This window comes from Polistes fuscatus, unplaced genomic scaffold, assembly GCF_010416935.1.
Source record: "Polistes fuscatus isolate 324 unplaced genomic scaffold, CU_Pfus_HIC Scaffold13, whole genome shotgun sequence".
Taxonomy (NCBI): domain Eukaryota; kingdom Metazoa; phylum Arthropoda; class Insecta; order Hymenoptera; family Vespidae; genus Polistes; species Polistes fuscatus.
In genome coordinates, this window is record NW_025113031.1 from 3,057,197 (window position 1) to 3,075,414 (window position 18,218).

At 28.6% G+C, this 18,218-nt stretch overlaps 2 protein-coding genes and 1 long non-coding RNA gene across 3 annotated transcripts; all 3 read right to left on the reverse strand.

The window, feature by feature from the left end:
• Window positions 1–340: 340 nt before the first annotated feature.
• Window positions 341–2,060, reverse strand: LOC122513932 (EF-hand calcium-binding domain-containing protein 1). The gene is made up of 4 exons (XM_043630467.1): window positions 1,774–2,060; window positions 1,458–1,575; window positions 956–1,209; window positions 341–563 (listed from the first exon to the last, which is right to left on the reverse strand). The coding sequence occupies exons 1-4, from the start codon at window positions 2,058–2,060 to the stop codon at window positions 341–343; spliced, it is 882 nt and encodes a 293-aa protein (XP_043486402.1).
• Window positions 2,061–9,994: 7,934 nt separating this feature from the next.
• On the reverse strand, window positions 9,995–11,085 carry LOC122513747. Its single transcript, XR_006302841.1, has 2 exons — window positions 10,898–11,085; window positions 9,995–10,319 (listed from the first exon to the last, which is right to left on the reverse strand). It is a non-coding gene; the product is annotated as an uncharacterized LOC122513747 (long non-coding RNA).
• Window positions 11,086–12,929: 1,844 nt separating this feature from the next.
• LOC122513776 lies at window positions 12,930–14,699 on the reverse strand. The gene is made up of 4 exons (XM_043630252.1): window positions 14,586–14,699; window positions 13,763–14,160; window positions 13,170–13,579; window positions 12,930–13,009 (listed from the first exon to the last, which is right to left on the reverse strand). The coding sequence occupies exons 1-4, from the start codon at window positions 14,674–14,676 to the stop codon at window positions 12,976–12,978; spliced, it is 933 nt and encodes a 310-aa protein (XP_043486187.1). The 5' UTR covers window positions 14,677–14,699; the 3' UTR covers window positions 12,930–12,975.
• Window positions 14,700–18,218: the final 3,519 nt, after the last annotated feature.

Here is an 18,218-nt window from a genome sequence, read left to right on the forward strand (position 1 = left end):
TGATATAAAAACGAAATAGAACACGGGGTATTCCTTGTATAGTCTCCATGGTTGTTACTTTTTAAATCAACTTTAAATATATCCCCTGCAGGTATATATATATCAATTTTACTTTTATTTTTTTCAAAGTTCGCTTGCACCTTGAATTTGTACTTGTGCATGAGTATAACATATAACGTCCTCAGGACGTTTCCTCATTTGTAATTATCAATAACTAATTAAGTAATTAATTAAAAGAGTTAGTTATTATGGATTTCGAATTAGCAAATAGCTAGCAATTAAATGCATATATTCATGTTTTTCAATTCTTGAGTTCTATGCCAACTTTTTTGCGCTGGTTTTAATGTTGTAACGATTTTATAAACGTTGTACAATTTTCTTCTGTAGGTAAACACTGTCCGAAAGCTTCCAAAAGTAATGGTTCTTTTTTAACAGCTGTTTCGTAATCTTCAAATGATATTTTTCCATCGCGATCGACATCCAGTTTTTTCAATGCCAATTCTGATAAATCTCGTATACCTTCGTCCGGATCTTCTTCTCCTGGTTGCTTTATCAAACAATTTCTTAAAAACATAATATCAATTGAGGAAGTCTAAAATATTTCTCCTACTATATATGATTTTAATTTATGAAAAAAGAAAAATAGTAATAATTGTAGTTATACAATATATCCCGTGGTTTACCAGCTAAATTGGGGGAATATATTCTATAAGTAGAAATAAGAAAAAAAAATTATTTCTAATAGCTCGATTACTTGTAAAATACTACTAAAACTTTTATTTCGCTGTATCGTTTATCTATCACCAATGGCTTGAAATCGATGTATCGACGAAAGAAAATTTGTTGCCTATCATCAGGAGTCCACGATCATATATATTTTATAACGTTACATCTAAAATTGGCTTAGCTAGCTTTCAAAAAATAATTATAAATATTTAATTTCAAACAAACTTACTTAAATAATTGAAAGATCTCATCTTTCGTAATAAAACCGTCATTGTTTAAATCGTAAACTCGAAAGCAGAAATCGATTTTATCCTGTAGGTTGCCACGGAGAAAAACGTCGAGACCCATGATCCATGATTCTAATCTAATAGCACTTTCACTTTCGCGATCCCAACAGCAAAATAATCGTTCCACCAACATATCCTCTGTTATTACTTTGAAGGTATTGTGAAGAAGATTGCGAAAGATCGATCTATCGATTCCCTAACAAAAGTATAAATTTCTGATATAAAATATCGTGTTAGAAAAAGTAATAAATATAATTTTACCAGTTAGCTGTGTGACGATTGGTCTCCAAATTTACGAATATATTTTAATTTGAACAAAAGATTGCAATTTAAATAGTAAATAGTTATTGCTTTTTCCATATAACGAGTATACTTGTCAATCACAGCTAACTGATTAAAATATTTCCAAAAATATGAAATAATTTTGAGATTATATTAATTTACCTCGATACTGTGGATTTGCCTTGGTCTTCTGTAAATGCCCATCGATGGACTCACTTGTTGCTGACCAGCTTCTTTCATTAAATTCTTATAAAGTTTACAGAGTCCATCTAATTCTGTTCTGTAACACGAAAAATAGGTTTCCAAAATCATGAAATATTTAAATTATAATTGAGAATGAAATCTATGTTTGGAATTTGTAGAATAATGTAATATTTTTTATTGCATTATCTTTTATCATATTATTTTTTAAGATATTCATTCTCGATTGTAAATCAATGATAAAAATAGTGATTATTAAAAAAACAATGATTCGGACCTGCTAAATTTAGTCTTTTTCTTCAGAGATTCGATGACTTTGATAATGTAAGCAGAATTTCTTGGATTCCCACTTTCCGGCATTTTTTTCTTACGCGGTCGTCGCAATTCTTGTTTCGTTGTTTTAACCGAGGACGGTCTTTTTTCGTTCACCGAAACCCTCCAAGCACTCGTGAGGAACAGGGAAACGCTTTTCATGAGAGTCGTTGTAACACGCACGTTGTCTACCCCTCCGTTGCAATCGGCGCCGACGCTGACTTTCGACGTTTGCTGTTCGTTTGCCTGCATCCTTGGATTGTAATATCTTTTTCTTTTTCCAACACACAAAAATAGTTCAATTTATATGTAAAAGAAGAAAAGAAAAAAAAACATAGTTTATCATATAGTATAATGTTCACTCATATTTGCATAATTTTTAATTATAATTATTATCTATTCATTAATACCTATATGCGTGCGTAATGTGTGTTATTTTTAAATATTATAACGTTTATACAATTATTGTTGAATTTTGTTTTTTATATAGAATCGAACCTCTGTTCGCTCGTACCACTAGTTACGGAACACCTTGTATATTTTGTGATAATACCAATACGCACGCAAATAGATTGAAAATATTACACACACGCTGTAATAATTATTATTTTTAATAATATTTAAGTTGCAGCATTTTAATGTATACTTTAGAAAACATATCAATTATTTCTCGGACAATTTATTATGATACATTTAAATAATCGAATTTTCAGAAAACAGTATTGACATCCTATACACCTTTATCTTCCTCCCCTCCAAATCGATTTATCAATAAAACATAATGCAAGGAACGTCGTATTAGATTGCAAAGATATTCGACTAACAATTAGTTTTTTAATTGCTCGAACGATTAATTGTTTCTTTTTTTTTTTTCTTCTTTTACGTCGCGTATCTCTGATCGAAAGTAAAGTTTTTAAGAAAGAATTGTTAACTTCGTTTAATAAGAAATAATAGAAAATAACATTCATATTTATATGAGAGTGCATGTTGAAAACTCATTATTAGAAATAGAATATCAAAACTTTCATAATGCAATCATGTATACCTTGCACACGCATCGTACAACTTGTATGAAAGTTTAGCAAATTAAGTGGTTGTATCATTGTGGCAATGTTTGCATGATTTCTGTCTACATAATGATATCGTACCAGGTACACAATGTAGCATGTATGATACATATATAGATTTAGAGAATATTTATGATTTATTTATGTTCATTTCATTTTGCCTGGTAGATTTTGTAATATTTTACACGGATTATATTTTTATATTAAATTTAGTTACATTTAATTTAGGCCACCCTATGGATTTAATACATCACGAAAAGCTTATATGATTTATTTTATTTGAAGATAATTAGAATGCAAGATTTAAAACCGGATATGAGTAAATTCGAAGTGTTGAAAATTAGGATTCTCGGTATTGCTGCGAAAATCGATAGAATCGAATCGAGATAATCATCGGTATTTCCATTTCAGCGTTCTAATTTAACTTTTCAAAGTTTTCACTGTTAATGGCTAATAGTTAGGTGTGCTATAGGTATGTTATAACACATTAATACGTTTTCAAACTTATTTATTCCGTTGTTGAACGTGAATCATAACAAAAAAATAACGTTCGAAGTTATAAAACGCGATGAGGAGTATATATATATAAATAAAATATAATATTTAATAAATGAATTATTAGATATACGTGCTGCAGATGGAATCTCGCGAAAATATACACGAAAAAAAAGAAACAGTACGAATCTTAACCCTTTGCAATTTTCCAATTAATTTCACACTAATCGATTATTTCGCTTATAACAATTTCGATAATTTATTTTATTTAAAAAAATATCTTATTTATTTATTATATAATAAAAAACTTACCGAATTTTATGAAAAAATCAGCTAGCAAGTGAACACTTACGAAGACAATACGTCGTTGTTAACAGCGACTATTTGCTTTATCGATCAAACGTGTTAAATAATACTATCCAAAGTATTTGTAGTATATTTCTTAGTCTGTTACCAACGAGAGATAGTTCAAAGACTTCTTTTTTTATTTATCTTTATTATTATATTATCGTAGAAGAATAAATGTATTTTATATTTTTCAAAGAAAATTAATTGAAACTTTTGGAATTATTTTTATTTATTTTTCTTTATAATAATAATTTTCGTTAACACAATTAATTAAATACATATTAGATGTTATAAAATGTAAAATTTAAATGAATATGATTAATACTATATAAGATTTCAGATTACAATTTATTTTTTTTAACGATGTAAAGATGAATAAAAATTTTTCCCTTAAAATTTATTTCTTAATTAAAGTTCAATTAATATTTTTAGGAGAAATATTAATGGTATCGGATGATTCTGGTGATATTTTGACCATCAAATGATGATTCCTAAAGTAATATAAATTTCAAATTAGAAAAAAGAGAAATTATTATTAAATAATAATATTCATTAAAATTCTCATATTCATTAAAATTTTGTATTAAACTAACCTGCACCATTCGTTCAAATATTTTCGAAATTGGCCAAGAGCATTTTGTATGAAAAGCAACATTTCATCGATTTGTTCGGCACAAGTTTTAATCATTTTAGTCTTATCTTCGATAGATAATTTTTCGTTGCTCCAAGTTTCCTTATTATCTTGTTGTTTAGTTAAATCAGAATCGGAATTTTCATTTCTTTTAAAATATCCTCGAGGTAATTGCCAGATAGTTTGATCCGAAAATTCCTGTGTTTAAGAAATAATCGAACAAAAAATTATTTTATAATTATTTCATAAAAGGTGTTAAAAGAAATAATTCACAAATAAAATCATATTTTAATAAATTAACAAATATCCTTTACAAAATAGTTTCGATTAATTTTCAATGATTTTAATTTATCTTTCGGGCAATTGTCGCATTTCTTGACGAACAAAAATATATTCGAATAGCTAGTGAAATGAATTTCTTACCTCTGGATAATTGAACAGTAAAGTAAACCAAGGTAAATTCGTCGTAGACTCGACAACATTTTTTTGAATAAATTGTTCCATTAAATCTTTTATTTCATCGAAAAACGATATTTCCGTTTTCTTTGGTTTGTCGTTGTCATCTTTAGCTAATAGAATTAATTAAAATGCACTTTTTGATATATATATATATATTTCAAATATCCACAATTATAGATATTATTTTAAATGAAATCATTTACAAAAAAAGAAAAAAGAAAAGAAAAAAAAGAAATCAGTTCGTTAGAATTTAAATTTTACATTTTGGGAAAATAATTAGAAATATAAAGAAAGAAAAATTGTATAATTTATTTACTTACACGTTTCATCGAGTATTATCGAACGACATTGTATCTGAGAAAGAAACAAAATATACATATAAATTAAATAAAAAAATTATCAATTATAAAATAAAAATATATAAGATGAACACAACTTACGCTTGTTAAATAAGCGAATAATAATATCAATTGATATTTCATTTTAATCGTTTCTCGAATATTTGTCACTTATTTTTCTCTGTTTTTTTTTTTCTTTCTTTTTCTTCTTTTCTTTCTTCTTGAAAATTACGTACGACGAGTACGAAGATTTCTTCGTTAATAATGCAATTCTACTAAAGGAAGTTCTTTTATCATCGTAATGTGTGTATGAAATAAGATCATATACCACGTATCATGTTTATAGGAGCATTTAATGACAATCGGAAATTGGATAAACGCAAAACAAAGATTGTTACTGTTATAGTTTCCTATTGTTAAACGTTTCCTTTACGTTTTTTTTCCATTGTCTTACAAATGCAAACAATTTTCTAACAACAAGTAGGGTGACGTATATTAAAAATTCTTCAAGATATTCATGATTTATTTCAAATGCAATTTCAAATAAATCAAATAAATAGTATATTTCACGTATGCAACAGATATTACATTTTATTTTATCGATAACAATGAATTGTAACAAGTGTAATATTATTATAAACTATTAGTATATAATTAGAATACAAATATTTTTTAAGGATAACATTCTTTAAGGATTTTAACGGATACGTTTATTTACACTTTTTATCTACTGCAGAGAAAAAAAAAAGGTTTACTTTAATTTCGAAAAAAATTTGTAATTCAAGAAAATTTATAGAAAGACAGAGGTTTTTCTAGCTCCAATATGATGTCGGTCTTTTTTTTTAATCTAGTAAGTCTTTTTTTCTGTATCTGTTCAAAGATAATCGTTCTTAAAGAGTAAACTTCACACACTTTTTAAATTATCAGCCGTATATAAAGAAAGTTCGTATATTTTACGTAAACATTCCTTAATGATTCAATTCGTAGACTTCGAATTAACTTCTATTATATTTTATTATCTTCTCTTTTTTTTCTATAAATCAATTGCCAAATATCTTTTCGTATTTTTTCAAGAAGATATTTATTATTCATAAATTTATATGATAAAAATATTATTATGTAAATTGTTAGACATATAGCAGATTACACTTAGGCTAACATTCTCAGTTTATTTTCCATATCCGTGATGCCAATGATGGTTTCTATGCCAATGATGGTTTCCATGCCAATGGTGATTTCCATGCCAATGGTGCCAATGTCCATGAGGATCAGCAGCCCTATTGACCCTTTCCAACATAACGTCTGAAACAATTCAAATAATATCATATAAACAATTCTTGTTTCGTAAAAACATAATTTATTAAACGGAATACGTAAAATCGTTGATTCTTGCTTCTCACAGTTAAAATAAAATTCAAAATATTTCATTGATGCATTAATAATTACGAATTGAAAAACTTGTATAGCTGAAGGATCGATTTTTCTTCGATAAACCTTTTGGAATTGTTTCATGACGATTTGTTATAATAATGAAAATTAAAATGATTATATTTTAATATTTGAAAGATATTCTCGACCGTTCTCGTTTTCAATGTTTTCGTTTAACGAGTCACAGAATTTTTCTAACGAATATTGAATCGAAAGAGAAATGTTTGAAAAATTATTCAATGAAAATATTTGAAATTTTGTCAACAGCTTCTGGACCACGAAAGAGGGTGGTGGTTGGAAGTTTCCGACTATCGTGGTTATATCAAATTTAATTAAAATATGTTATAAACAAGAAAAATTAGTATCAATATGTTTTCTGCGTTGATTTATTTTTCAAAACGAGTGTTAAATTAATTGTAAATATAAGGTAAGAAAATTTACCTTCTTTTACTCCAACTTCGTCCGCAGGATAAGCCAAAGTTGCAGCCACGCAAACAACCAAAAGAAATACGAAGAACTTATGCATTTTGATGGAATTACTGTTTCACAGATTTTTAATAACGATTGATAATTATCAAACGAACGTTTATTTAAATCGTACGTGTACTTTGCAAAAGATGAGTGCGAAATGATGTAGAAAATCAATTTTTCTGGCCTTTTATATATTCCATTGAAGATCCATCTTAGATGATAAGCACCAAACGTTTCGAAGTAATCTTAGTTAACAAAAATAGAATTACTTATTTATTAACATACTTACCAAACGAGTATCGATTCATCAGTCGAATCTTTCGAGTCTCATGAACATCCACAAATCAATTCTGGTTGTGTTAATTTTTCCTATCCTTCTTCATTTTTCTTCATCAATTATTTACTTTTACATTCCATTATTTTTCCTCTTTATTTAAATATCATTTGTCTTGCAGTAATTGATCCACATAAGTATCTTTCTTTTTTTTTTTTTTCTTTAAATTGATTCAATTAAATCGTATAAATATATACTATTGAATAAAAAAATTCATTTTAATTGATTAATTATAAATATATGGATTTTTAATGAATACGAAAAGATAAATATTTAAATAATGTATGTTCGAATTCATTGTTAGGAAAAACTTGTACAAAAATGCATTTTTCTTGAAATGTATAATGTGTTACACATCTGTTTTCTTGCTCGTGGATAAATTATTTTTTTTCATGTATAACAACAAATTAGATTAACAGCGTAGAAATTTGATATTACAATTGAAGATTGTACTCAATGTGGCATTGATTTTATTATAAATATTATTCAAAGTAAAAGTGTTAGTTCCTAAAGTATAAAAAGTACACGTTATAAGAATGTAAAATTAAAAATTTATCTATTTGGATTCAGAAACTTTTAAATACAAAATTAACAATATTTTAATTATTTTAAATATTCATATCTATGTTTATTGAATAGAATAATATTGCGTAGCTTTTGCGAAAATGAAAAATGGAAGACACATTATAATTCTGTACAAGGAAATTGCATTTATTGTCAAGATTTTATCCTGATAAAAGGAATAAATAATTAATGCTTTGATGTATTAAAAAATACGTCGTATATCACATGAGATGTTCTTGGAAATTATTGTTTGTTTTATGGCTTTACACTTGGGGAAAAACAAAAGAAATCAAAAACCTGGAACAAGGAAAAATTTTCACATAATCTTAATCTTCAAGTTAAGAAGTTAAAAAAAAGTTTAATTAAATATTGTTCTTCTCTTTTTCTCGCGAATAATTTATTCATAAAAATAATCATATTCTCTTTTCAAAGCTTTATTTTTGTAAAGTTTTTGAGTTTTGGATCACGAAATATGATTATTCTTTTAAAATAATCGATATTCCATTATTTTTTCCATTATCAAACTTATTTGTATCGTTTTATTAGTAGGTAGAATTAAAATGAAAAAGAAATGTAAGTAGCAAAAATATTGTAAAAAAAGAATGTTATTTAAAAAAAAATTAAAAAATATTATATTTAAATAATATCCCGCTTTGTGTGTGAGCAGATGTGCGTCATCTAGGTAAATAGATACGAATTTCGTAGATGTATAAATCTCTTTTATCGACGATGCTATTTGCAATATGTTTCATCGTTCTACCGAAAGATTACGTCAATGCAGAAATATTACGTTGCAATAAGATAACATCATCTCAAAATAGGATAGGCGTTGCTACAGTGCGTGATTTGCACTTACATTAGTGCGTTATTAATTTAGATTGTGAATTTTTTTATGTAAATGCATAAAAATTTTTTTTTATATAACACATAAGTTTTCCATATTTTATTATATATAAAAAAAATAAAATTGTTGTAGATGTTACATATATATGTTTTATGTATTATACATATTTTTCTAAAATTACCAGTTCTATTTGCAAAACTGGAGATGAATCACGTATTACGATTTATGAATTATAATTCATGATACTTCCATATAATTGTCGTCACATGATCTGTTTATATAATAATTGTAATTGAAATACTCGAGTAGGAAAATTTAAATAAAGATTTAATAAATATTGAAGCACATTATGGAAATTGTCTTCTTAATATGCACAAATTAGAAAATCAAGATATGACTTTGATCGAATCTATGGGAATAATTAAACAAATTGCAAATGGTATTGAAAGCATACCCAGCTTGTTTGGAGGAAGAATAAAAGGGAACTTTATTGATGTATTACAAAACGATACAATTATTCAATGGAAATTTTCGAAAAAATGATTATTATATATTGCAACGCAAATTATGATTAATAAAACGATAATAAAATTAATAATATTTTATAAATCTTTTTAAATATTTACGTTATACGAATTTGATTCCAACATTTTTGGATATATATATTTTAAGTTTTTACAGTCGAGAGAGATTATTATCGTTCACCATTCGATTTAACACGATAATTCAAACGATAACGATGTTTATTTAGATTTTATTTGGACAATACCGTTTTATGAATACTTTCAACAATAAATGCGTGCATAAAAACTGTTAATTTTTAATATTAAATTCGTCATTTACATGTATTGTTATATATACGTCTTTGACAATAGTTTGAAAACTCGACAGTCATGGAATATTATTTTTAAAGTTACGGAATCTTCAATAAAAATGGAATACGATGAAGGAATCAATACAATTGAAGATAAGTTCGATTTTTCGTCAATGAAATGGCCGATAATTTTATATAAATGAATTCTTTAATTTCTTGATTATATCATTTCCTGTACTCATCGGTTTTGTTTATTTACTTTGGTTTCAAATATTTTTTTAAATACTTCCTTCTCGAAAATTTATAGAATTTTGAATGTTTTCATTTTTCGTTACAGTACACATAGATTTTTAAATTTATTAGAGGTATTACAGATAAATAATAAAATTGATGTTTCCCTTTTTTAAAAGAGATAGTTTTTATTTAATTCACAATAATGGATAATAACAGAGATATTCTGTTTTTACATTTACGAATAGAATTACATGCAACCATTTTATATATATATATATATCGAATGTGTTATATATTATTGATATAAGATATTATTTGTGTTGAATTTTAATTTTTATTTCATTCCAAATTTATTAATGATGAGGGGGAGGATGACTACCACCATGGTGAAGGGTTTGTTCAGTAGGTGCAAGTCCTGATTTGGGAGCTGGATCAGCATGTTCAGTAGGTTCAACAGCTCTGGCATGTCTGTCCACTTTGACGTCTGAAACCAATTCAAATAATATCAACATCAATTATTGTTTCGTAAAAACATAATTTATTAAACGGAATACGTAAAATCGTTGATTCTTGCTTCTCACAGTTAAAATAAAATTCAAAATATTACATTGATGCATTAATAATTACGAATTGAAAAACTTGTATAGCTGAAGGATCGATTTTTCTTCGAAAAACCTTTCGAAAAACTTTTCGAAATTATTTCATGACGATTTGTTATAATAATGAAAATTGAAATGATTATATTTTAATAGTCGAAAGATATTCTCGACCGTTCTCGTTTTCAATGTTTTCGTTTAACGAGTCACGGAATTTTTCTAACGAATATTGAATCGAAAGAAAAATGTTTGAAAAATTATTCAATGAAAATATTTGAAATTTTGTCAACAACTTCTGGACCACGAAAGAGGGTGGTGGTTGGAAGTTTCCGACTATCGTGGTTATATCAAATTTAATTAAAATATGTTATAAACAAGAAAAATTAGTATCAATATGTTTTCTGCGTTGATTTATTTTTCAAAACGAGTGTTAAATTAATTGTAAATATAAGGTAAGAAAATTTACCTTCTTTTAGTCCAGCTTCTTCCGCAGGATAAGCCAAAGTTGCAGCAACGCAAACAACCAAAAGAAATGCGAACAACTTATGCATTTTGATGGAATTACTGTTTCACAGATTTTTAATAACGAACGAGAGTGATCAAAACGTACGTGTACTTCGTAAGCAACGAGTAAGAAATAATAGAAAAATTGTATTTTTCTCTTCTTATATACTTTTTAATGTCCTCGTTTAAGGAAACAGTCGTTAATAATGTTACGCGAAGTATATTTATATTTACATACCTATTAAAACGAGTTTATATTGATTAGTTTAATCGTCCAAGACATATTGATACGATAAATTTATTCTGATGTAATATCTTTTTCCTCCTTCCTGTTTTTATTTTCTATTTTTTATTTATAATTCTACGATTTTCCTATGTATCTAATTGTAGCTTATTTTTTTTTTTTTATCGAAAATGATGTACATTAGTTTCTTTCTTTATAGTAGACTAATTGAGTTGAATCGTATAATATTATCAAATTAAAAATTCGAGTGATTTTTTGATACATTACAAAATAAAAATGATAGTTTCAAACGAATTAAAAGTGCACGTTATAAGATTCATCGAAAATTTGTCTACTTGTGTTCAGAAGTCGTCGATAATATTTGAAATATTTGAGAATATTTTGTTTGCATCATCTTTCTCATATATATTTATTTGGTATATTTATAAAATAAATTGAATTTGCGCATTTACGCCGATAAAAAAAAATATTGTAATGAATTTCTTGGTCTATTAAAAATACGTCGTACATTACAAGATGTTCTTGAAAATAATCGTTCTGTTTACAACTTTACAATAAGAGAAAAAAAAGTTCAAACCTTTGGATGATGAAATACGTATGTAACATTAATATCTTAATTCTATTAAAATTCTTTACTCTTGATATATTAAAATGGTTTATGTTTTATCGGTGTTATTTTTAATCTATTTGAATGAATCATTTTTCACTTTCGCACAAAAATTGTTTGGTCATCTTTTGATTCATACTTTTATTTATACATATTTTTGTTAATATCACAATCATTCGAATAATCATTTAAAAAAAGAATAATCTAAAGTACATTTGTTTGATAAAATGACATATCTATTAATATATTTAGAATATTAAACAATTTTTATTTGATATTTTATTGGATGAAAATTTTCTTCAAATCAAAGCCATCACTGATCGGTTATGTTCAAACAAATATATTTTATTTTAAACAATTCAAAATATTAATAGAATGCAATACTGTATTAGATATACCTTAAATGATTGTTAATTAATTATAAGTTGAACGTACCGTTCTCTTCGAAATCCAACGTTCATTGTTTTCTATAAAAGTCAATTAAAATTTGTTTATAAATTCGATTTATTACGAATAATATTTTCGTCATACGACAATGTAGAAATGAAGGGGGGGAAAAAAAAGAAAAATAACAAAGAATCAAATTCGGTTTAACAAGATTTATTCGACGAAAGTTTTGTCCTTATTCTATTTCTAAGATACACACGCATTAAAATTCGTTTTCTTAGATTAACAATTACAGACGATTATTACGTTACATGCAAAATGAATATCACGCGTTTTGCCGAATTCCAGATATAAGTTTTGGGGGTGACGGTGAACTGGTTAATCGGCAAAACGAATAATTTTCGTTGAGTTTTGCTTTTCATGTTCGGTGGATGTTGCAATGGTCGATACGTTTGATATTATATTTTTTTATTATTGTTTATGAACACAACATTTTGTTTTTAGCAAAATGATAGGCATGGCAATTTTTGATCATTAGGAACAACAATCATCGCGATATTATTTTTCTCGATCAAGCATGTATAAACAATTTTATATCTTTCTTTAAAGTTGATTTTTTTTTTTGCTACAAAAACCAACAACAGTGAGATACTTATGGGGGTGGGGGGAGGGGTATTAAATTCAAACGTGTGTCGCCATTTTTCTTTTCCCTAAACATTAAAAATTAAGTCTCGAGGACAACGATCTTTTTTTTTGTTTTGTGCTTTTTCATTGATCGACCTCATTGTAAATGTTTAAAGATTTATTCTTCCGCGGGTGATGTACGTCGTTTTTTACTGAAACCAAGCAAGATAAGAGAAAAATTAATCATTCGATATTTATGTTTCATTTGCTATTAGTTAAAAAAAAAACAAACAAACAAATCAAGTTTTTTCTTTATAATATTTTTGAATTTTTTAAATATTATATATATTTTGATTAAATTAGAATGTTTACCCATTCGGTGATCCACCATATGCCGTCGCTATAGAACTGGCAACACCACTCTTACCAGTGGAATAACTGTTAGCAATGGCGGTGATTGTCCCAGGTGGTGATCCAGGTGTTCCTGCACGAGTTGATGCACCGGGGAAGCTAAAGACCATTGGGAAAAAATTGTTTAGGTTTGGATAACCTTGACGACGACGATTACTCTTGAAAGGTATGAAGGGTACAACGGGTTCGTCATCTTCGTCATCTACTTCATCCTCTTCCTCGTCATCTTCCACTGGGACCACTGGTATTTTCTTATGTTTCTTTCCGAAACTTGTTTTCGGACGATTACTCAACGTTGTTTCGGTAGACGGTGCTATTGATTCTTCAGCTGATACAGGTGTTTCAATTTCGGGTTTCGAAACGTTTAATTCCTGTACAATATATCATTATTTTCCACGTTAATTATTAAAATAACAATTAATGTCATTTATTAGGGACAATATTTGGAAAGTAAAAACTATTTAGTTCATTCAATTAATTCATTATACATCAAATTTCTAGGGACTTTTATTGATTATGTAAAAAATGAAGGATATCAAATATTTAATTTTAACCTGTTCGTTAGCTTGAATACCATGTTCCTCTTGATCGTGATGTTGATCCTCTGATACATATCTATCGTCATTTTGTACTGGTAGTTCTTGATCATTTTCTGGCAAAGGTTCTTCCGGTTCTGGAGCAGCTTGTGCCTCGGCACTGGACACTTCCGGTTCGTCGATAGGTTCGGGACCAGTTTTAAAATTGGGTGATTGCATGCCACCGAAAAAAGCTTCCCCACTGACGGCATTTCCTTGGGCAAAAACACCACCTGCCTGACCACCGTTATTGGAACGACGTACTGGCCTGTAATATCCGGTGAACATCATTGCTCTTTGGGGATAGGGTGGTATCGGTGTCCTTTTCTCTCTTACGAATAATACCGGGTTCCCATAGGCGTCCATCATAAGTGAAACTGAAAGGATTAAGCCTCCATCTCTGAATCATGTCATTTATTTATAAATTCGATTACCTTTTAAATGAACCGTTCATGATGATCAGTTATATGTAGGAAGCACGTACGATTTGAATCAAGTTGAGCATACAAATACGCGTGGCCCATATTTGAATGCCTATTAATATTAACATTGGTAACGCGATCCGTTAGTTTTAACTGAATAGAACATACTTGTTCGAAACTCTATATGGATAACTACTAATCCTTACAAAGGAATCTATTAGTATGGAAGATTTGAATGAGATTAAAAACGTCTGAATCTTTCATGACCAAGTGATGCAAGATCTGAACTTCTAATACCAAGTAACTCGCAAATAGAAACTCTAATCACGATTTTGAAATCTTAAATTAAGACCATCGTCACCGTAGATCATTAGACTCACCAGGCTCGGCAGGTATCGCTCGGGACTCCACCAGAACTATCGTTATCGATGCAAACAAAATGAAAGAAAGTATCGTCGAACAAGTGGTCATCTTGGATGATGATGATGGTGATGATGAATTCCAAATTCTTGATTGAAAATATTCGGGGATTTTAGTAGACAACGTATATTACGACAAACACTCTCTCTCTCTCTTTCTCTCTCTCTTTTCTCTCTCTACTTTTTTTTTCTTCACTCGTTATCTAAGCACTAGAGCACCTATTCTAGTTGGTGTACTACCTGGTGCAGGAACCTTTTGCACGATAATGGCATTGTTAGTCGGTGGCATACGCTTTTATACCATGCCTCTGGAATCATTGTCCATTTGTGACGAACAGGACGGTCATATGGGATGGGTTGGTTGTCTACGTAGGATACGGGGGATGGTGTCTTCTCTTAATACTCCCCACCCCCGCCCAGCCCTCTTCACCACCATTTTACTTACCATCCGTCGTTATTCGTCAGATGCTCCTGGTGTCCAACCAACGCAGAGAGGAGAATCGCCGTAACGCACATCGTTTCTCGACGGTACTACGTGATCGTCCTTCGAGATGAGACAACTGCTTAATCTGATGCATTAATTGGGATCCCCACCGATCGCAATCTGGTTTCGGGAGATCGTGCACCGATCGCGAATGTGACTGTTCCTCCTCGGACACAGGAGTCCCGTTCTTTCGTCTGCCAAAACTGATTTCATTTAACCCTTTTTTCCATCAACCAACTTTCCATCTCCCGGTTTTATTTTTCTTTTTTTTTCTTCTCTTTTCTTCTTTATTGTTTTCAACATGATAAAACGAATATTCGAACTATGCCAATTTATCTAATATTTCTTATTTTTTACTCTACTATTGTTAATTCGTTATTATAATTAATGACATATATATCCGACCGGTATCAGACTAATGTCTAAATTATTCTTGTAATTTTTTTGGTTAAACAAATGTAACCGATCGTTAAAATATTTCCTTCCGTCAAAAATTATTCTTTACGATTATATTTAGATAAATTATATCGAATATATCGTGTTACTATTTTTTTTTCTTCTTTTTTTTTTTAATCGACATCGAGAACAATGAAAATATTTTAAGGACGATAGAAAAATGGGGGACACCGCGTATAAACGCGTTAACTATTTCTCGACAGTTTTCACAAAAAATCTCAATCGTGTCTTCCTTTTCTTTTTTTTTTTTACTTTTTTTTTTAAATTTTTTTTTTATTCTTTTCTCCTTTTTTAAATTCTCAAAAGAATATAAACATGGGTGAGAAGGTTTCTAATGAATTCAATCGAGGAACGGATCGAATGTAAATGGTTTATACTTCTTTTCACTTTTCTTCAAGAATCCCTTCGCGAGGGTGCGAGATGTTGACTCATGGATCGAGCCAAGATAAAAGGATCTAAAGACGGGCGACGAATAGAGGAGAACGAAAGGTTCATACATTTTCAATTGTTCTATAAATACGCAGAATCCAAGAAACGAACCCATCCTATACACAATTTTTTTCGTTCACATATTCGCAGTTTCGCGAGAAATTACGTATACGGAATTTTTATTCTTATTAATTTTTTTCTAAACCCCACCCCGTCCCCCCTCATCCCCCCTGCCCTTCCACCTCCCCGAAAAAAGACAAATATTCTCTCTCTCTTACCTTTTTCTTTTTTTCCAAATCTAAATTTAGGGATATATTTTTTATCGTCTTTTGATATTAGGGTGAACCTTAAAAGTTCTCGAGTTTAGTTGTATTTTCTTTTCAAATAGTACAATTTGTTGAAGCCAATAAAATTACTGTTGTATTCTAGTGAAATATTCATTAAAAAACGTTCGCCCTAATATTAATAATTAACGAACGATTAATTTATCAGATGTAATCATTAGGTTCAATAGTATTTTTTATATTACAGAGAGAGAGAGAGAGTAATGTTTTTCTTTTTTTTTAATACCGACAATTCTGATTGTACCAATTGGACAATATATATTATATGATTTAAACAAAACAAAAATATATATATAAAATAAAAATAAAAGAAAGAAAGAAAATATTGGAATGAAATTGATGAAAGAGGGGGTGGAAAGGGATGAACAATCGTAGTTTTCCTCGAGTCTCTTTAGTTGAAGCTGAAGAAGGGAAAAACAGTGAAGAAGAATAAGAATAAGAATAAGAATAAGAAGAATAAGAAGAAGAAAAAGAATAAGAAGAAGGGACACTGACACGTCAAGGCGGATCTGCCTGAATCCGTTTAGGATTCAGGACGCGATGTCCACGGCCACCGCCATTGGACTCTTACGGACTTTTGATCGTCCTCAAGAATTATCGTCGCCTCTGACCAGTCATACTCCAGACGTTTGAGTGAGTATGACTGACATAATATTAATATTAAGAGGTCTCCGATCCTCCTTAGGAAGTTACGTCAAACGAACGTCATTATACCTACTCTATGTAAATGACGATAGTCTTCTGATAAAGGTATCCGAATGATTTGATTCATTCCTCTTTTTTATGTTTCTTTTTTTTCTTTCTTTCTTTCTTTTTTCCTTTTAAAAATTCTCGATCCACGTAATATCGTTCAAATCTTTTCTATTTCTTATTATATCATAATTAAAATTCAATTTTCTTTCAATCCACGTATCAATGTTCCTACGCGTGTTTGACATTTAATTAATGTCAATTTATATATAATAATTACACCGATTATCTCGTCATTTTGTATTTTATATCAGTGATATTATTGAATTAAATTTTATTTAAAAAAAGAAAAAAAGAAAGAAGAAAGAAACAGAAAGAATGATTGTTAACGAATAATCATTTGCGATTTTGATGAAATTAATTCGACGAAAATTTGACTTAAATTGTGACATTATAGTTTTGATAGTGATTTTATAATATGTACAATAGATATTAATGAAATATTTATTTTGTAAGAACGTTATTAGAATTATTGACATTTTTATGTGTTTTTTTTTATATTAACACACAGATATTAATATTTTCGAGAATATTATGATAACAAATTGATATAATCTTGTTTTACAATTCTACGAATTTAGCTCGGATTTACTGTATAAATATTCGTGTAAAACTCATTCCGATTTACGTACGGTACGGGGGGTTCATCGTACTCGGCGAATTTTGGGTTGTGTCCTATCGGAAGATTTTTTTTCAAGTTTCAAGACCGACCACGCGTACCCTCGTGATCGGAATATTAATCAAATAGTAGGACAGGAAATCGAAGTGTGTTCGATCTCATTTAGATCAACGAGAACACAAAAGGAGAAATATATAACTGTGTCAAATTTAAAATTTAATCTAATTCAACGCGAATTTTCTTTTATTTTTTGTTAACTTGATATTTCTTAGGAAAAACAATTATTTCATTTTAATATTAATCGATGTTAAAAGAAATAAATAATTCATTATTTTTCCTTGTGATTATATTAATTTCAATATGGACGAACGAAATATTTGATTTCAGTTAGTTTTGTATTTTTAATCGAATTTCTATTGAAGAAAATTTAAATTTATAACAAATTATATCGAAATCGTTGGATGTTGGTTGAAGGAATGTAAGACGAACCGGAAACAAGGCTTTTCAACGAA

Coding starts and splice junctions, on each gene's coding strand:
- LOC122513932 (XM_043630467.1), bottom strand. CDS start 2,060: ATGCAGGCAAACGAACAGCAAACGTCGAAAGTCAGCGTCGGCGCCGAT. Junction 1,576..1,773: donor AAAAAGACTAAATTTAGCAG/GTCCGAATCATT, acceptor TTCGTGTTACAG/AACAGAATTAGATGGACTCT. Junction 1,210..1,457: donor GGCAAATCCACAGTATCGAG/GTAAATTAATAT, acceptor TACTTTTGTTAG/GGAATCGATAGATCGATCTT.
- LOC122513776 (XM_043630252.1), bottom strand. CDS start 14,676: ATGACCACTTGTTCGACGATACTTTCTTTCATTTTGTTTGCATCGATA. Junction 13,580..13,762: donor GTATTCAAGCTAACGAACAG/GTTAAAATTAAA, acceptor TATATTGTACAG/GAATTAAACGTTTCGAAACC. Junction 13,010..13,169: donor TATGGTGGATCACCGAATGG/GTAAACATTCTA, acceptor GCTTGGTTTCAG/TAAAAAACGACGTACATCAC.